Source organism: Ictalurus furcatus, chromosome 1 (assembly GCF_023375685.1).
Source record: "Ictalurus furcatus strain D&B chromosome 1, Billie_1.0, whole genome shotgun sequence".
NCBI lineage: Eukaryota > Metazoa > Chordata > Actinopteri > Siluriformes > Ictaluridae > Ictalurus > Ictalurus furcatus.
Window position 1 is genome coordinate 14,502,690 of NC_071255.1, and position 21,873 is coordinate 14,524,562.

General features: G+C 40.0%; 1 protein-coding gene across 3 annotated transcripts in view; it reads right to left on the reverse strand.

Moving 5' to 3' along the window:
• creb5b (cAMP responsive element binding protein 5b) overlaps positions 1-21,873 on the reverse strand; it is a 63,179-nt gene that overhangs the window by 288 nt on the left and 41,018 nt on the right. For all 3 annotated transcript variants that reach the window (XM_053627827.1, XM_053627835.1, XM_053627843.1), the window contains 4 exons: positions 12,151-12,462; positions 7,054-7,281; positions 5,795-5,903; positions 1-3,667 (listed from right to left, as the gene is read on the reverse strand). The exon at positions 1-3,667 is cut by the window's left edge and continues 288 nt beyond it. In XM_053627827.1, coding sequence (XP_053483802.1) covers positions 3,543-3,667; positions 5,795-5,903; positions 7,054-7,281; positions 12,151-12,462 — 774 coding nt within the window. In that variant the 3' untranslated portion in view covers positions 1-3,542. The remainder of the gene's footprint in view (positions 3,668-5,794; positions 5,904-7,053; positions 7,282-12,150; positions 12,463-21,873) is intronic.

Consider the following 21,873-nt stretch of genomic DNA (forward strand, 5'->3'; position numbering starts at 1 on the left):
CACATCTGTACATATGCATAGACAAACAAATGAACAAACAAACATATATAAAATGTACAAAGTTATGCAGGCATGTTTGAATCCAGGATGTGGAATAAACAAGGAAAGGTTTATGCGCAGAAACGAACAGACATTTGAACAAACACTTGAAGTGCTTTGCAGACATTATTTACAATATGTACCAAACATTGACTCCTTTCGAGAAGAAAGGTGGTTGCATTACATGAGCAAGATTAATGAGAATCTATACAATATTTATATTTTTATGCTTCAAATGATACATTTATACTTTTTTAATGTCCACCATCTTGCAAAAAAAAATAACGCCCACACACACACGAGCACACGCACACGTTTCTCTCCATTTTCTTAGAAAGCAAGTACAAAAGACAAAACTATTCACTCATTTTAAAAAGGAACGATGTCCAAATCAACAAATTGAGATTAATCTGTATTGTTTTCCTTTTATAAATCATTCCAGTTGTATCTGTTTTGCTCTCAGCCTCTGTGGTAAGCAGAGGTGATGTCGCCCGTAGTGGACGTTAACCTGATCTGCTGTCATTTGAAATGAAAAGACTGAGGAGATGAAACACCGCACGACGTCTGATGGTTGTTTAACTTTGCTACTCCAGCGTGGTCTGAGACATGTTGCTGGATGATAAATGTGTCAAACGACAACCATATGGTCCTCCATAGAGACCCATGTAAATGTTATCTTTCATGCGCCTTCCAGGTTTAAGCCTGTAATATACAACCTTTAACGCAGTGGAGAACGTGGATGCACAAAGTTCCGTACAAATATCCAGTCTATTTTTAGTCTGGATTAAGACAGCTATGGTGGCCAACTTTCTCGCTAGCTCAATACATTGCAATGCAGAAACTAGAGTGCAGTATTGAAATGCACACCGAGATGACACACGTATTATTATCAGGTTTGCGTTAAGCTGTAACAAACCACAATCATGGAAGAAAAGAAAAGGCCTCTTTACAGTGCTCTTTACAAGCAAGTGCTGGCTTCAGTTACATTGTTCAATGGGGCAACTGCTGCAACTGACCGAATGCAAACACAACACATGAGGTCTTAGACTCAATAGAAAACATTATTGTTCTATTTCACATTACTACCCCAGCCACCTTCACAGTGTGAAAAACCTACAAAGGTTATCTACAAAGTTGCGTAGATAGAAAGAGACATCTGAAATGTTTTAAAGCTGTAAGAGCATCTAGACACAAAGTCTGAAAGTGAAGATATACATTTCCTTGGATTCCAGTAGGATGGCCCAATAAGGGACTCCTTTTTTTTTTGGGAGATACAAAAGGCTGCGATGCCTCTGTCTCCATGGGACGACAGGGGCTGCATCTCGCTGGTGTGGGAACAGAAGAATCACTGAGTCTTCAATATGGCTATTTCAAACTCTGCTGTACACGCAGAGGTCAAAGTGCATAGACAGCTACATGGATCCTCCTCTAAATGTGGAGGTGGTTTAGCATGCTCCCGCTCCAGACACAGTGCTGCATGGAAAGGTGAAGGAAATCAATATGTTCCAATTAAGAGGGCTAAAGTGTCCTTGACAAGCTGGGGAATACTTGAAAGTTCAGCTGCTAGAAGAAGGACCTTTTATCCTGTTGGGGGGGACATTTTGGTGCAGTCTTAACGATTTAGTTGGGCTTGACGATGGATGCCTGAGAAAAGTCAAAGAAGGTCAAGGTGCTCTCATCACAGGCCTCCAAGGTCCAGACGAATACCCAAGTGTCCACCAAAGTGAATCCCCAAGAACTGCTCCATGCAAACAAGCAATTAGTACAAACTTTTACAAAAGAGCATCAAACCTTCAACACAAAAAAAATTGCATGGTATTAATAATAGCTGACATTCTTTTGCATGTGAGTAAGTCACAAAATAGTTGAGGCACATTGTGAGAGTTGGAAAGCATAGTTTAGATTGGTACCTGTTTAGAAATAGTTAAATGCTACATTCTCTTAGAGGCAGACAAATGAACTAAAGCGCTAAGTAATAAGTCAAAGTTAAAGGGAGACAGCTAATTGATACAACCTCATCAGGGGTTCAAGGTCTGCTCAGCCACTCATGGCTACAGAGGGCAGCTTCGTGTCTGGGATTATGCAGTCCTGAGGTAAAGAGGTCCTTTGTACAAACAACCAAACAAAGATACAAAGGGTTCACATTGGAATGTCCTTATAGTAAAAAGAAGCTGCTATCAATATGAAGATCTCCAGTGCAGCAGCAGATTTGACCTCCTACAGAGCCCTACATATCTGCTATAGGAAATTCTGTAGACCTCTACTGAGTCTTTGCTTGGTCCTTGAGAGGCAGAGTTGCTCGTAAAGCTTTCTTATGCACCCAATCTGGATGTCTCTCAATCCAGACAATCTAATCAACATCTGTTGAGTCTGTTAGACTGTATGCTCATATTACATACTGCATAATCATAGACTTAAGGAGCAACTAAGAGACAGACTGCTCTGGCCATGCGAAAAAAAAAAAAGGGTAGGTTTCAACCTCATATTCATCCAACAGAACAATGGCCATGCAGATTTAAACAAACATTGATTACTGGTGATTACATTATTTTCTTACTTTACAGAAGGCCTTTCTAACTTGGCCCAGAGGTTTCAGTAAGCAGAGATGTCTCAAGGGTGTCACCGTGCTGAGATTCAGCATATGGCTAGAGCAGCCAATGAGATTCGCGCACACACATATACACACACACACTGTGGGCCTCATCAGAATTCTGACGAATTTTCAACAAGGCAGACACTCAAACCCAAATAAAACACTACTTGATGTAACTTGATTTTAAAACGACTGGCCACTGCTGAAAGCAGCACAGCCAAGCACCAGCTAAGCAGGTAATTTACTGCACTGCGATGTTGTGATGTGAATTAAATCTGGTAAATTGACAGTAAAATGACAGCCAAGTTGTTGAGCATTCGTCAGGCTGATGTATATTGCTTCTATTTAACATTGTTATTGTCATCAATACATAATGGATTATCAATTAGGTTTTCTTAGTTCATCGCCTTGCAGGAGACTGAAAGTGTGACAGAACAATTAATGATCATAAATCATTTGTAAATACAAACAGATATAAAAAGGAACCGCTTTTTTTTGGCATTATAGATCAGAGCAATAAGAAAGGACAAATCAGGGCTACAATTTGACCGTTGCATATATGGGAAGGCAGTAGTATTTGAGGGACAGTCAGTAAAACACGCAAAAACTCAACAGTCTCAAACGCTCTCTCATATGTAAAAATCACGGTAACTTTTTAACCGTGACTTTGTGTGAACGGGTCATGCTAAAAAGTTCAGCACTGGAGTAATTTTGATAGGACTCCTTTAGAAACTATTTTCAAAAAAAAAAAAATGAAAAAAACAAAACAAAAAAAACCACCAACGAAACCATGAGATTTACATGTACCAAATACATATGGAAGAAAGAGTTGCCGCAAAGGCCCAGAGGTGTGCCTTTGTTCATGGAGCTCATGGTGCAGCTGTTCGAGCATCTAAGTCAGAGAGAGTCTCTAGTGGATGGGGTTGATGTCTGTGCAGTGATTGGGGGCTGTGTTGGATGTGGTGATGGTGTTGTGCTGGATGACCTGCTGCTGGGTCACAGGGGTCGGACTTCCTGCTGGACTGCTTTCTGGACCTGAGAACCACAGGAATAGATTAGCTGTGTGTGTATGTGTGTGTGTGTGTGTGTGTGTGTGTGTGTGTGTGTGTGTGAGTGTTGCTTGAAATTGCATAAATCTAGAAGATAGTATAAACATGGAACTTGATCTGAAATAGGGAGTTAACCAAATACAAGTAGATTATTTGGAATGAACGGACACAGATTCAGGAGATAGGAGGTGTGATCTATACATTTTTAAGAAAGCTTGGCCACTGGTTGAGAACAGAGGTGTGCATCAGGACTGGGATCATGTAAGACAAAAAGATCATGCAAGCAAGAGGTTTTTGCTTTCACATGACCAGATCAGATATGAATCTTGTGGGAACCTCAGGGAACAAAAGAAGACCACATTAATTAACATGAATCTATGCGTAATGCATTCATTCTTTTTTTTTTCTTCTTACATTTACAGCATTTGGCAGACACTCTTATCCAGAGCAACGTACATTTATCTTATTTATAGATCTGAGCAGTTGAGCGTTAAGGCTCTTGTTCAAGGGCCCAGCAGTGGCAGCTTGGCAGTGCTGAGATGTGAACTCACAACCTTCAAATCAGTAGTCCAACATCTTAACCACTGAGCTATTAGGGATGGGGGATAGGGACGTAAAATTATATCATGATATTTTCTGGTATTTAGTGCAATAACGATATCAGTGACGATATAAATATAGTACCATGCACCACTGTTTTTAGCTATGAGTGATAGCTGTGATCTTGAGAGCTTCAGAAACACAAACATTGATCTAAAAGTAAAACTGATTTTCTGTAACCAAACCAGTTCCTACCAAAGTTTAGTGATGAACTCCTCCTCAGCTTCATGTCCGCCTTTCGCCGTACTAGTTTTCGCTCTGCATGTGAGCTGTGAATGGGTTGCACACCGTCGCACACAGAAATACAAAATCAACTAGGCTTTATTGTTATTATCGTGGGAAGGCTAATTCTTACTGTGGGGAGAATTTCTACCGGTATATTGCAAACGATAAGATATCGCCCTTCCCTATGAGCTGCCACTGCCCTACCAGCCAACACGCATTCAGGTCAAGGGCACGGTAGTTTAAATTGAGCTACAAATATATCTGTATATTGGGAAAGAGAGACAACAAACTGTAAGCAGGTACAAACAAAAATATTAAAACTATATGAGCTGAAACACTCCAGGTGATGTAGCTGAGGTTTGAGGAACTGTCAGAGCCAGAATTCACACCCCTTGCTGACAATGCCGGCATTTCTACCTCTGAGGTTTTCCAGTGTTTCTGAAGAGACAGTGGTAGGGATCATATTTAACTATTTTTAAAAATCCTTCCAGTTTAGGCCATGCCCACTTTGGGTTTAAATCTGATTACCGATACAGATACGAATATTTGGAGCACTAAACAGATATAGATACAGGAATTGTCATTGCGTTAAACCCCTAAATTGTAGCATCCAATGTCTGTCCATCCAAATTACTGGTGTGGATTAGTCGACCACTCTGTAAACTGAGCACAATTGATCTGATGTACTGTGCACAGTATCATACAGGGTTCATTTTAGCCTGATGCCTAGAATGTAGTGTTAAAAGTGTAAATATGCAGAGGAGCATTTAATGTATGTGTTTTCAGTATGAGACAGTGCATGTTACATCCATCCATTTTCCATACCATGTATCCCATACAGGGTCGCAGGGTCGCCTGGAGCCTATCCCAGGGAACTCAGGGCTCAAGGCGGGGGACACCCTGGACGGGTTATCAATCCATCACAGGGCACAATCACATATCGCATTCACACACCACAGACAATTTAGAAATGCAAATCAGCCTACAATGCATGTCTTTGGACTTGCGGAGGAAACTGGAGTGCCCAGAGGAAACCTGCAAACTTCACACACACAGGGCGGAGGGGCGAGGCAAATGTGCTAACCACTAAGCCTCTGAAGCACAATATTGTACATGTATATCAAAATGTCATATTAGTGATTGCGACCAACGTGTGTGTGTGTGTGTGTGTGTGTGTGTGTGTGTGTGTGTGTGTGTGTGTGTGTAAGCAGTAAAAAGAGAATTGGTGATATGCATGATGCATTATGTACGGTAGTGCCACCACTTGCCAGATGTGTGTAACACTCACTGAGGTAACCCTGTGACTCCTTCTGCATGGCGGTGATGGGACAGTCTTTGTGTGTCAGTAGGAGCTGCTTGAGCTGATTCACTTCATTCTTCAGCATGCTCACCTCATTCTGCCAACAACAAACAATATCAAAAGCCCCTTCAAATATTTTTTTTTTGCCAGGAGAGATAGTTTGGTGGTATATTAGGAACGGGTTTCTTACAAAATACTGCAATAATCTGTGATTATATACTTATAAATTGATTTATTCAAACGTGTCCTGTATGTGTCCTTCATTGTCCATCATCAGGTTTGTCTACATTCAAAATAACACTGCTTAGATAGATATCCAAGAAAAATAAGGTTATTCTGTCACATCACTTCAGCTGCTGAGAGAAGAATTCCAGAAATGCTTTACCTGGAGGGGTCATGATGTTGTAACGCATAACCACGAAAATCATCATCAACAGATTTACGAATCAGTTTCAGCATGTGGTTAACAGACTTCATAGCAGACACTCACTCATCTGTGGTTACGAGTCTCATTACATATGAGCATATGGCTGTGGCTCGTCTTATTAAATAAAGAATTTGAATATCCTGATCGTTTAATGAGGAGGTGGAGGCCAAAACAAGCCCGGCAATGTGCTTATTTGGAGAATGCCAGAGTCATGAAAGAGAACAAACTACTTAAACATGTCTTTTTATTGTCTCTTGGCTAATATGAATCAGAACAGTGGTGTGAGTACCAAGTGAGCAGGGAGGAAAAAGATAAATCAGCTACACTGTTAAGTCGAACAGTGTTAATCTTACTTACAGGTTCATTTATTGTAGGTGATTGCAGTGTGAATCAGCGTGATAAAGTACAAGCTGTTTCGAAACAGAGTAATATTTTGAATTTGAGCTGAGAGCAAATTTAATAGCTTTAGATGCTATTAGCTATCGTGCAAGTGCTCTAACTTATGTCCAATATTTACTCATGTTCTGGGGTTTTCGGTTTTTACTGCTCCACAAACCCCACGCTCAGCAGCAACTGGTCCTCTCAGTTTCATCTAGTTAGCTTTTGCCCTTTCCTCTTTCACACATAGACCTATTTGAGCTCCATCTGCTCCCTGGCTACAGTAGCATCAGCTGTCATTCCATCCACGTTTATGGGCCACTGTACTCAACCTAATATGTTGTGAAATATGAGGACTTGGTGGAATACATTTAGCAGAATCAGCTCTGAAAAGATTTCCCGCAGACGGTTGCGTGTGGGAGAACTGGGACACAGCCCATACCTGCAGCTGCATGTTAGTCTGGGTGAGCTCCTCAGCTTTCTTCTCTAGAGACATCACCCACACTTTCCTCTTCTGCCTGCAGCGTGTAGCGGCGGCCCGGTTCCTCTCTAGAAACTTGCGCCGGCGCTCGTCAGGGTCCTCATCCACCACACGTCTACGCCGACCCCCACTGGGTGGTCCAGACTGCAGCGTCTGCGTGGGCTGCATTTGCTGCGCAGCCGGCGATAACTGCAAAAAAAAAGAAAAAAGGCAAAATGTAAGACCCTCTGTCAGAAAACAAATACCATAAGGTCAGCCATCCCTCATCACTACTGCATGTCCGTCTACCAGACTTCCAGGCAGCCAGCCAATCACCTGTCTAAAACCTCCCCTGCAGTTTGGGAGGTTCCTTTAAAACAACATATGTTCCGTGCATGTACCCGCACGGCCCTAGAATGTGCAGTGGACGTGTGAGAAGCACACTGATTTACAGGCTACCCCGCCCTCATAAAGAGGTGCCACAGTCCAGTTTTCCACCGCCCAGGTCCATTCAGACTAACACTTTTAGTTGTCCAGTGAAACAGGTCTGCTAGCAGCTTAGCATGCCCACAAAAAAGCTCATTGACGTGGACTTGGCAGCGGCTGGTACTTGCAGCCGTCAGATCACTGCAGGTTGCATTTGGGTGTAGGAAAATGCAGCAACTTTGATGAATGGTGTGGATACAGGCCGTCTTGTTTGGCTTAATAATACGCTGGAGGCAGAATTTCCGGAACACAAAAAGACAGACTGAGCTGGAAAATTCCATAAAGAGATGGGCAGTGAAGTCACAAACCTGAAATTCTTTCATTTCTCATCCCATTATACTTACTTTTATAACTTTCTCGTAATATATTAGTGATCCCACAAGAAAATTTTATGCTGTATCGTCTTTCTTTTTAAGAGAAGAATGTTTTTTTCTTTCTTTCATCTCCTGGCTGTTTTATTAGGACTACACAAATCTGCAGTTTTAGTTAAGCTCTTAACAGTAAATTCCTGATCGTACTGCAAACTAGGGTGATATATGAGAGAGGCAGTTCTGATACAGTATGAACAGTTTGAAACGCCACACACACACACACACACACACAAAATATATATATATATATATATATATATATATATATATATATATATACACACACACACACACACACACACACAATTTCTTTGCAAATATGAAATAAAATTGTGATTTAGGCCCTGTCACATTACCTTCATCCTAATTTCACTCTATATGCATATATGTGTTATTTGGAGGATCCCCATATGAATTCAAACTTTGGATCTCATTAAATATTCGTTGTTAATCCGTTATTATTATAAAGACAGGATATAGACAGAGGCCCGTTGCACAGAGGTTAAAAAAAAAAAAAAAAGGGGGAATATTTCCAGCTAATTTAGTCATTACTGATTCCCACCCTGTACCTAAGTCACCCTCTATCACACAGTATACACCAATCTGGGATGGGGGAGGGCTAATACTAGCAAACTAGCAAAACTGAATATTAATTTTAATTACAAAATACAAATGTTGGACAGATTGCTAATAACTTGGGATGATGGTTAATACAAATAATAAGTAGCATAGTGTTAGCTTGTTTGTGAGCAAATATGGCTGGTAGTTTTGATTAATGGTTATCTTAATGCTAGCTAACTTGCTAGCAACCTCAGTTGCTGGTTTATGCAATATACTGTAATAGTTAGTCTAATTGTAGCTAACTACAGTAGCTTACTATCAAACTTGGCTACTGGCTGAACATAACAGCACGAGATCTTGCATGATATAATACTTAGCAAACTTTGATAGCTACAAAAATAAAATAGTTTCTGCTGGAAAGATAAGTTGTCAAATTCTGTTATGTTTAGGTAACTCACTAGCTTAGCTTATTAAGAACACATGCTATTTTTCCCTGGGATCAGACAAATATTCTGACCTGTTTGGTATGTTAAAAAATAAAAGACAAATGCGTTTCCATAAAATAAATCGAAATGGCCTTAGCCAATGAGTCTACAGTACAATTTGGATGGGACAGTCTGTAGTAAGTGTCTTAAAATGCCTCTTTGATGTGTGAGTGTCTTCACAATGTACACATTGATTGTCTATGCGTGTTATATACACCTCGTTTTAATTCAAAAGTATACAAAATGATTGTTTTGACATTACGTGCCTGTAAATATGTACAGTTGTGGGCAAACGCTTACATACACTTTGGCTAAACTCAAGTTTTCAAAACTCCACACACTCCATGTTAACATACATTTTTTTGGCAATCAAATAGGGCATCTAATTTGTTCACATCAAAGGGAATTCTAAATCAGTTGAATAGAGACATATTTTCTTTCAGATGTAATTTCACTATATCAGAATTCCAGTGGGTCAAATGTTTACATACACCAAATTGACAGTCTCTTTAAATTGTCTGGAAGATTCAAGAAATTAATGTACTGACTGTTAGAAGTTTTTCATTGGCTAACTGTCATAATTAGTAGCTAATTGGGAGTGCACCTGTGACTGTATTTAGAGCCAGTGCCTTTTTGCCCTCGATAACATGGGAAAATCTCAGCAACTCATCCAAGACCTCAGAACAAAATTGTGGACCTCCACAAGTCTGGATCCTCCTCAGGTGCAAATTCCAAACAACTGAAGGATGCAAATATGAAATAAAATTGGGCATTCATGAGCATGCAAATATGAAATAAAATTGGGCATTCATGAGCATGCAAATATGAAATAAAATTGGGACCACACAGACAGTGCATCTCGTTTGCAGCAGGTCATAACAGCAAAAGGGTGCTCTACTAAGTACTAAAGATGCTTGCTATGAAGGGGTTGAATAATTTTGAGACTGGATAAGTCATTATAAGTTGTATTTACAGTTGAATTTGGGGAAACCACTTGAAGCATTTGTTGTGTTGAATTATTTAAATTGCTTTTGTTTGATTTGCTCATTACAAACAGCTGAACGTCTGAAAATTTTGACAACAAACCTGATTTGCAATGGGGGTTGAATAATTTTGATTGCAACTGTAGATAGCATCTTGAGGAAGGAGGATTATCTAGAAATACTGAAGCAACACGTCAGCCAGATAAGCCAGTTAAGACTTGGTCGGAACTAGTTAAGGAATTAAAAGGCAATGCCACCAAATACTAACAAAATTTATGTAGTCTGACTTACTGAAAATCTGATGTAGTAAATCAAAAATTAAAGTACCTGGGTTAGTGAAACACTAAACCCAGTATGACTAAATAACCTTGCACACCTGCACCTTACGTAGCTGCATCAGACACTTTTATTATGGACATTGTTTTTTTGCTGCCAATATTGCTGCTATACTTATTGCTGCTACACTACAAAATAGTTTACAGTTTACAGCCTACGTCCTGTGTATTTATTGTCCTGCACGTGTCTCACACTGTTGAGTTGCACCATGGTCCTGGAGAAACGACATTTTGTTCCAATGTACACAAGCTATATATATATATAGCTTGTGTACATTGGAAGAAAATGTCGTATATATATATATATATATATATATATATATATATATATATATATATATATATATATATATATATATATCAAATATATGTCAAATATATATATATATGACAATAAAACCCCACTTGACCTGACTTGAAAAGCTGAAATAAATGAAGGTACCAATGATAAAACGATCAGTCACATTGTCCTTGAATTCCACAATTTGAATTTAAAAGTTCAGAACCTTCTTATTTCATAATAGTTGAGAACAGAGAAAATCTTGATGATATGTTCACTAGACCCATTCATAGTCTTTATGAAGACACCAAAAGTTAACAGCCATTATTGTTTACATTATGTCAATTGAAGCATGAAAAAATGCTTGCCTGGACTCTGATCTTCCTTTCGTGGGTATTCACAGTAATACAGTGATGAACTTTTACTAATTTATTCAACTGAGCATCATCAACATCACTTAAATACTGAAAACTCACAGAATATACAATATACATCAATCTAGACTTGAATATTATCCACAATTCTGTCATTTACAGGGAGTTCATCAAAAAAAGCTTGATTTAGTGGTCCACAAAACATTTTTAGACACTGAATGTCGTTGTATTTCGCACGTGACACTGGAAGACGCTCCGTGTTCTTTGGTTTATCAGTCTGTTGAGGATACTCATACATGTTGTTTGATCTAGTACTGAAGTTTGCTGAGAGCAATTACTAATGAGATATGTTGAAGAAATTTGACAGTAAATTAACAATGAAATTCACTCAGCTGGGTGTCCGCCATTACTCAAAGCCTATTGGCTGATTTCGGTCATGTGACTGGACTGTGATCATTTTCTCACAGTAGGCTATGTACTCTGATCATTTTTCCATAGCATGGCTTTATTTTAAATGGAAAATTCGGTGACCCTGATCTTTCTATCAACCAAGTACATTTATGAGATCATTCTTCAATGCTCAATCAACAGCCGTGGATGCACAACTCCAAAAATACAATTTTGTGACTCTGATCGTTTTTTCATTGTGGTCTTCAAATGTATAAATGTGGAAATAAATTAGATACCCTAACTGACTTAACACAGAACATGTATGATAACATGAAATTTTTAAAAAGTTTAAATGTCTTTGCCTATTTGTACGTATGTAAACTTTTGGCCTCAACTGTACATTATACGTGTGCCAAGAATACGGAAGCAGTGCTGCTTTGACAAGTCATTTTTTCAGTTTGGTTTTGGCAAGAGATGATAGAAAAAAGTGCTTCATAGTGTGTCTCCAAACAAAAGAAAAAGCATGAAACATCTCTTCCCACAGTATATAATGGAATCTGCACCAACGGCATAGTAGAGGAAATATTTTGCCTGAGATTATTTCTACAGGTCCATTTATAGTAAAGACAGTATAATCTTTCCAGACACATAGTCTGTAAAAATGACTGACATGACAGATTTGGACAGAACTAAAATTCCAGAGATAAACCAGTAATAATTACATTACCCCACCTCCATACATTACACTAATCGAGCCATCTTTATAAAACACTACCTAAGGCTACTGACATTGACAGAGATTGTATTGAAGTACCTGGGGTGCAGAGGAGTGCATTGGGGCGTGAGGAGACGTCTGATGGCTGTGTGCAGGGTGTAGGTGGCCTGGATGTGAGTTATGGTGCCCGTGGCTCTGCGGGTGGTGGTGACCTGTCTGGTTGTGGCTATGGTGGTGGGCGTGGTGTGGGTAACCATGGGGTGGGGCCTGCATGTGCTGGTGAGGGTGAGAATGCAAATGGTGATGGCTCTGCTCTTGCCGCGATGACATCATATCCATCATGTGACCCATCGTATTCATGTTGCCATTGGAGATAGGCCCCGGATGGTGAGCCAGAGCAGCTTTCAGTCTCTGTATAGAAGAAAACGAGAGAAAAAGAGGCATTTAAGTGATGTTGCATACAAATTTATACAAATAAATTTATTTGGTAATCTGTAGCGCTCCCTGTTGTTTACACGGAAACAATCCGAAGAAAGCTTTGCTCTAATGAAAAGCACCTTTGGTCAAAACACTAAAAGTCTGCACCTGAGGTGTGCAACCAGGATTCATAACAGGCAAGTAAACAGAACTTGTCTTTCCTTTTAGATGCACATAAAATTCACAAGCAAATATGGTTGTAATTCTTCATTTGAGTCCCTTGTTAATATTTACACTCTGAGCCACACTCATACACACACTCTAGACTGCAATTTAGTCTAAACACACTCATCCACTGTCTAGTCGTCACTCTCAACTGTCATGTCCTCCTATGCGCTGTACCAATGACAGGCCCATATGGCCTATACACTATACAATTTCCTCTTCTGTCTCCTTCTCTGCTTCAGCAGTGTGGTAGACTTAAATGCTTTGCATAGACCTACTTGGAAAACTTTTAGGCCTTGAAACACTCAGTCAAAGTGCCTGTGTTTAGTGTGTGTTTACCTGCCTGCGCTCTCTCTCCCTGAGCTGTTTTTCTGGGCAGCTCTTTAACCACCCAGACTATTAACAAAGCCACAAACCGAGTCCTAAGCTGCCAAAATGTGGCCACTAGTGTGATCTGCCTGACAGCAAACGAAGTCAAGCTTTAAAAAAAAAAAAAAAGAAAAAAAAAAGTGCATCTATGTCTGGACGCATTCGTTTAGCCTTTTAGACTTGCACTGGAAAGTAAGCGTATTTTTAGAGTGTGTTGAGTCTACAGCATGTACAGTATTTCCATTTGAATCGCACAGATGGAGTCATTTTAAAAGGAAACAGACTTAAAGACCAATGAAAAACAAAAGCAACAGAGAAATAGGAATCTAAGAGAAATAGGAACATGAGAAATATCCAGCTTTTGTATTCGGGAACGACTGTAGAGTACGCTAATAATAAAGTATAATCATAGTAGTATAGAAACTTGCTGTCACTCCAGATGCTGTCAGTCAGAGCCAGAGGCTGGAGCATTCACTCCTCTTGCCAAGAAGAATGTCCAGCTGGCCAGCATCAGCGCACGGTATCATTCATCCAACCTCTCCTACTCCCTCCCCCTCTGTTTTTCACAACCACCTACCCCCCACTACCCCCCACTCCCACTTCCTCCCTCTGTCACTCCCCTCACCACTACAGCGTGTACAAACTTTCTCAGATGACACCCAACGCTAATAATTTTACCCATAATGCACCACAGCACAGTTCTTCCAGGCCTTTCGAGTTAAAAAGCATTACTCCACGTTTGAAAATATGAATCAACAGCAATGACTCCAAGTTTATACTCACTTTAGGATTTTTAAACAAATCATGGTTGCTATTTACCAAAATAAACCCAGATCAATTTGATAATTTTCACTGAATTTGAGTGCTCCTGTACCAGCCAAAGAGAGCCACCCAGTCCCTCTGAGCTATTTCCATTCCCATGCATCTTGTTGTGGCCAGCCACATCACTGGTTCCACATGTAGCTCTGCCAGTTGCACACCCACCTACCCACCCATGTTTTATAGCAGTTCCTGGACAAACGTAATGATGAATTCACCAACACTGTAACCAAACCTAGTGTTCACTATTACCACTACCAACACAAGCCACATACTACCCCAACAACAAAAACTTCAAGGAACCTACAACCGTCTTTACCAGAACACTTTTACAACTCGCATCTGTCAAACATTGCACACCTTACACTGCCCACTAACTAAACACTGCAACTCACACAGTCCACCAACTACTCCTGCATTCCTTAACTCATTCTTACCATCACTCACAAACTACCACAAGCAACTGAGGATGGCAGGATACTTTCTATCCACTGACTGATGAACTAAACTAAAGAAACCATAAGGAAATCTAGCATAACTCACTTATGCTAGTAATCTCAGCAAACATTACAGATAAGCGTATGTCTTTATCACGGTTCAACGTTTGTTTTATTTCTTTTGTTCTGACACACATTCAGCCTCATTGTTTATGCTGGTTTATTTGGTCACCAAAGAGACAACTACGAGATTTTGTCTGAACAGTGACTGAATTAGCTTCTCTTTGTTTGCCATGTCCTTGGTTTCATAGATTTGTTTACATCTGAGTCAAATATCCTGGAGATGTTTGTTCTCGGCGAGTCTAAGATTTTGAACTATGGTAAACAGAACTTATGGAACTCAAAGGATATATTTCATTGGAACATTTTTATTAAATACGAGGAGAATCATTTCTTGAAAATATAGATTTTAGCAAATGTATAAAACCCCACTGAAAGCACAATAAATATATTTAGATATTTAGATATTTTAGATGCATACAGACTTTCCACAATAATTTAAACAAGCCAGGTGACAAAGATATTATTGAATCCAGCCAACCACACTGTATCCACTAAGTTCAGCAGTTCAATATCACCAGCCATGCCAAATGTTTCAGCACCTTATTTAAGACATGTTTAGATGCAACGCAATTTATCCAGCCCTCATGGCTAGAAGAAGAATGTGTCAGAATCACCAACACTAAGGAACCATCATTCATCCATTCACCCGCCAGACATATTGGGGTCAAAGGGCACAAAAACACATCTGACTGAGTGGACCACCCATCAATCGGTGGTAGGCTAATAGCAATTGGAGCATTGCAGCTGTGCACCTATCTCGATCTCCCTCAGCCACCCTTTAGGGGTCCTGCAGTTCCCACGCGGTGGAATGCCACTGTCTGGGGCCCGGCAAGGTTGACAAGCATCAGGCTAGCATCAGCAGAAGTGTCACTTAGTCTCATCTTGGCTGTAAGCCAGTGGAAGAAGAAAGAGGAGGAAGTATGAGATGAAGGAAGCGAAGGGGAGTAGTGGAGTTTATCTTTTTCTCCACAGAAGAGCTATCTATCCATCACTTCTGGAGCAAAGAGAAAGTGGGTGCTATCAGTATGCTAATGCAATCACCATTCACTCTAGCGCCATGCAGACCCCCCCACCCAGAGCATTCTCTTGAGTATATATATATATATATATATATATATATATATATATATATATATATACACATAAGTATGTATGCCACAATAGAAGGAGCCAGGCAGTGTGCAAGAGCACACTCTGAACAGATGCGTACATACCATAATAAAGTCAGTAATGTCACATGAAATGCATACACTCCACTGAAACTCACTTTTGAATTGCATGCACATTTATCTTAAATCTCATGCAAAGTAACAAAAATAAATAAATAAAAATTCCTACGTTCAAGTGTAAGAGTTCTCAGTCAAACACCTAAAACCTGTTGCCCTGGCTGTTGCACTGATTGGACCCTCTCATTCCCACACACTTCCAGCTGAACTGACAAAACAGTGAACAAACATCAATCTACTGTACCCTACACACTGCAAGAACTCTGCCACATTCGTTTCAGAAATCTAAAACATCCATTATTCCCATAAAAATTTGTTTAAAAAAGTTGCAAAAGGGAAAGGTTCTCACCAATGAACAACCTCAGACCCAAATAAGACGCAGAAGAAGTTTCTTTTCCAAGTTTCTCTGGTAATACTGAACTTCCCTGGACAACGTCTAATATATCCGGTGCACATTACGTCCATACAAACCCTCTATGACGTTAGCTAAGAGCCTAGCTCAGCATGGCTGGAGTGTGTGCAGAAGCCTCATCAGGGGTGATGATAAGGTGTAAACAGACATTAGAACAGTACAGGCTGACTGTGCTGCTCACACAGACCTGAAGCAGCAGCTGCATGAGCCTCTAATGACAGTCCAGCCTTTCCCTGTCATGGCAGAGCCATGGCTAAACACTCATTATCCTGCTACAGGTGGAGGCCTGTGGGGACATGGGTGAATTGCCTGCTCTTTATTCTTCTTATCCCTGTCTCCCTCGCCTTAAGTTGTGATGTCGTTTACATCTTATAGACTTACAGGGATTTAGACATTGCACACTTACTGTACTTAAATATGTTTTGGGAATATAAATGTCTTTTTCAATTTCAACTTTTACTTTACTACTATTACTACTACTACTACACTTGCAGACCTGGTTTGCATGTGACTATTTTTAGTTTCTCCAGACACATTCACATTAATTCTTTCATGCTGCTCATTCTCACTTTGAAAGAAAAACAATTGTGATAAAATTGTACCCATCATTTCTCAGTTATCCAATCACCAAAAAGGTTCTCAGGATTCAGATACGCTGTATGATTCATTTTGCAATGTCAGTCCCAAAGACCTGACTCATGGCCATCGTGGGAGTGGAGAAGCATGGAGCCATCACGTAATATCACCATAACATCAATGTGTATTCAGATTTGCAAACAATACATCACTTCTTTGTAATGTCATCAAAGGAAACTCCAAGTTGATGAAATAAGTGTTTCTGAAATAACTATAAAACAATATATTTCCATCCATCCATTTTCTGTGCTGCTTATCCTATACAGGGTGGGGGGGACGGGACAATCGCTCACTCATTCACACAGTACAGACAATTTAGAGATGCCAATCAGCCTACAATGCGTGTCTTTGGACTGGGGGAAGAAACCGGAGTATCCAGAGAAAACCCTTGAAGCAGAACATGTAAACTTGATGCACACAGGGCAGAGGTGGGAATCGAACCGTTAACCATTAGGTAGCTTAGTTTGCTAAAGCCATCCTAGTTAGTCTGTCAAGTTTGTGTCAACTAGTTGTATGATATTTGCAGAGGCCATATGTGGTGATAATTACCATTATAAATTCTAGTGGAGTGAATGAAGTGTGCTAAAGAAATGTAACAGTTTGGTCTGTTGTGATCAGCAGGAATCATGACAACAAATTTGTGCAAATACACACTTTGCTTCACTTGGTAAAAATATTTTACTAAATCAAGAGATGCTAGTAGGCTAGTGCTCTCCCCACTAATGGTAGCATGGTAATGGCCAGATTGTATAAGCATCATACCACTTCAGCCTCTTATGTATCATGAAGATTTAAAGAAACCAGTGTTCATCCTTAGACTTTCTATTATACTAATTCCCAGTCCTAATAATCTTTTCTCTGCCTCTCTCCTTCTGCCGAGCCACACACGATTTTATGGAGATACTACAGATCCAGATCCTTTCTGCCTCTGGATGGAGCTCAAATCTTCTCCAATTCCAGACTGCTGGGACTACGGCTGCTCCTCAGGCCATACAGACTTCATATAAGTCAATAATGAACTTTTTCACATTATCTGTTGTTACCCAGATGAGGATGGGTTCCCTTCTGAGTCTGGTTCCTCTCAAGGTTTCTTCCTCTTAAAACATCTTAGGGAGTTTTCCCTTGCCACCGTCGCCACTCAGTGGCTTGCTCAGTTGGGATAAATTCGCACCTTTAACATCTGTATACCATGTTGATATTTCTGTAAAGCTGCTTTGAGACAATGTCTATTGTAAAAAGCGCTATACAAATAAAATTGAATTGAATTGAATTGAATCCTAATGCAGACCATAATATAATAATGCAACACCAAAATGGGTTTAGAAGAGCAGGCAATGAAAAGCATAAGCTGTGATTTATTTTCTAAATTATATATAATTATATAAAATTAAATATATAATATATAATGTCACTGGTATAACAAATGGATTAGGTTGCTTATGGAACGTCTTATAATCTTGACTTTCTTACAAAGTCTTCATAGGGCATGCATTTTTCACTAGTGTTTAAATTCCACAATATCATCCTTCACCTCTGACACCTCATTTTTGTCCTAGGTTGTCTCTCTTGCAGGGATATAATGGCACTTTAATGGTATTTATTGTCACTTGTACTGTGGCACTAGATAGTGAGCGATGTTGCACTGTGGGGTGCATCCTTCTAACAGATTCAGGTTCCATGGGATGGCGGGATGACTTCATATCAATAAACGAGTGTAAAAAGTGAGAGAGTACCCCACCCACTTCTTCAGGAATAAATCAGACTGAATGAGGTCAGAGGGAAAAGGGAGCCCCTAGGTAGAAGTAGAGCAGTAAAGACTCTCACTCTCTCGCGCTCTCGCGCTCTCTGTGTGTGTCTCTTTCTCTCTGTGTGTGTGGTTGGTGAATATCTAGCCAGGCTCACTGCTGTTGCTGCTATCAGTGCGCACCTGTTACTTTCTATGCATCCCTCCGTCATCTTTTCTCTTTTCTCTTTCAACAAATTAATTCCACACACTATTTTAAAAATCAAGCCCCATGTCTCGGAAAACAGCATCTGATCATCAATATAAGTTTTATCTGATCATCAATATAAGTATTTGATACAATAATGAATATATGCTTTTGTTATGTTTAAACTGATCTCATTTTGCTGTTAGAAGAAGGTTAAGAAGCTCTGAACCAGTCTTCTGTCATAGTGCTTGAAGCTCAGCCATATATCCATTCCAGACCTTAGGAGAGCAGACCAGGCTTTATGTACACATTACTGCTTATTGCATAAATCTGAGCCCCAAATTTCCTGGCACCCTTTCCTGTTCTCTTTGGGCTCTTGGGTATTAGACACCCATCTGGTTCCTCATCACCCCCAAACCTTCATGCCAGACACAGTCTCTTTCCAACCATCTCAGTCCCAGCTGTGGTGAACCCAAGTGCGCATGTCCAAACTCTCCACCACACCCCCATTAGCTCATTTTATGAGCCCCCCCCCCCCTTCCCAAACACCACCCCACTTAGCCAAGCTCTGCCAGCAGCTGTGAGCTGGAGCCTACTTAACTGATTTCTTATGGGAAGGCTTTTATGAAGGGAGAGGCACAAAATCTGGTATTACTATAGCCTTACTGACATGACTATGTGTGCCATGTGCAATTATTGGAACCAGTTTGATTTGCTTTGTTTCAGTGCATCAGCCCTAGTGAAAATGGCCAGAAGTTTGATTAACTAAATGGTTCAGGGTGAGCATGCTGACCTAGGATCATTTCCTTCATGACACCATAATTGTTTTCATTTGGCCCTGATAGACAAAGCTTAGTCCTACATGATCACTTACATGATTACTCTGAAACATAAAACGAAGCCCAGCTCATTAACAAAATACCAGAAACTACTAGAAACAGTGATGGACAGTCATGATATTAGATTTTAGCCTCCCATCAAATATCAACTGTAGACAATGAAACTGTTTAATTGAGCAATGCATTATATCATAACATGTCATTGATGTCATAATAAGATATTGGGCAAACTATTACACATACGCTTAAAAGCAGATAGACAGCTATATATAAGTTTTCTCATTTTGAGTGTTTGAAGTCTGTAATGCACTACTGGATTCATGTTGTGCTTCCTCCTAATACCATACTTTCATTCAAACCAAAAAAGATTCACAACACTAAACGGTTCTGTTATCTATCTTTTTGTATAATATGTACTTTGATTGGACAGTGTGTGCTGAGTCTGAGTATTTTTAGTTTCTCCTCCAAAGACATATTGAGTGTAGGGGAAATGGAATGATAGAGTAAATAATCCACCTTGTTCCTGTTCATTAAACCCGCAACTGATTTTACATTCACTTTCACTGCTGATGATATGTTACTGATGCTTCAGCATCATGGGATGAAAAATAACAGCCCAAATGGAGATCGAATCTAGGTGACGGTTCACCCTGTGTAATAACCTGACTTGACTGTCCATCCGCGTATGTTCATGCAAACTGTGGGATATCACATTAAAAAACGCTGGATGGAAACACCAGATGTGAATAAAATCGGCAAAATGTGCATCAAAAACATATGCGCTCAATTGAGGCGAATAATTTTTTTCATGCGATAAGAATACATGAGCGTGAACTACAATGGAAACACATTTACCAAATAAATTCCTAGATGCGCATCAAAAAGTCATGTGACTTTGCCTCAACAAATCATGTGATTGGATAATTGGCTCAGAAAAGTTAAAAAACAAAATAAAATAAAAAAAACGGCGGCAAGCAAGATGTGCCAGCGTCACCAGAAAGTCAGACAGTTTTGTTCTCTTAAACTCATGGGATGGAAATGGTGCTTTATTCGTGAATGTTTAATGTGATATTCCAATTTTTCGCAATTTGGATGGAAACATAGCTACTGATAGGTGGCATGAATCTATACTCTCTTCTGGAAAGAAATCAGCCCCAGCCTTGCTTGTTACATAACATTATGTGTATATTTCTTAGCACCAGGTCCAGAATTATCCACCTTAAGACATTTGTTAACAGCAAATAATCTGATATGGATGCCAGATGCCAACAACGAAACCTTATACTGACGTCTTTGTATCTTTGAGAGACACAGGGGCTTAGGCCTGCTAGCCAATTTATACCAGCTGCCCCTGCAGACACTGATTAATGTCAAAAGGCAAACTGGAAAACAGACTGAAAGTCCACTTTACTGATCCAACTCTACTCAATACCATATTGAGTAGACCATGTTTGCTTTCACTTGTAAGACTGTGCATGCTTTTAATAAAAGTGCTCTTATTCACTATTAGCAGAATGGATAATGTTCTCAGTGGAAGCTGTACAAAATCATTTTTTCTCTCAAACTGCTTGTGCCTCGGGGTGGCAGGCTGGGTAATGCTGGCGAGGCCTAATCAGGCTCAGTTAACAAAAGCATAAACACACAGACCTCCTGGACTAACTGTGGCTAAGCAGCTGTAATCAGGGCTGCTCTTACTATGGACACAAACATCCATCACTTTACACTGTAGATAGTGCAGTGCATGACATTAGAGAAGTTCAAGGCTTCACAGTTCAATCCATATCACTTACAAGTTAGGGCTTAAAAGAAACTCTCAGTTGGCCATCACGTGGATCACATTACTGTAAAAATAAAGCTGACTGTACCTTAAGCTGCCAGATTTGCTATGGCAGGTCAGTGAAAAATGCCTGACATCAAAGACTAAGCAAAAGTGTAATGGTGTAGCTCGCCTGTGACTGCGGAGGTCACATTTGGTACTGATCTGAACGGTGAGTGAGTTAGGCTTCACTCTGTGTGAGCAATCTGGCCCTGAAATCAAGTCATAAATGATTTGATAATTAGGTGAAATAAGGAGAAACACAGAGCACAGTGTTCCCCAGAAGGGCAACCACCTGACCTATATTTTGTTTTCATGGATCAATCGCAAGAGTGCCACCCGTGAAATAAGAACCTACTATAAACAGTGAGAACAACAAAAAAACAATATATAAAGCACATATATGGGCTACGTGTGAGTCTGCATCACTGAGTGTGCTTACCCAAGATTCCATGGTGGCTGAATGCATTGACAGGCTGTGAAGCGTAGATGCCCATGCAGCTAAAACAGTGTTATTGCAGCTAAAACAACAAGCTGCTACACTAAGACAAACACGCAGTAGTCTCCCAATC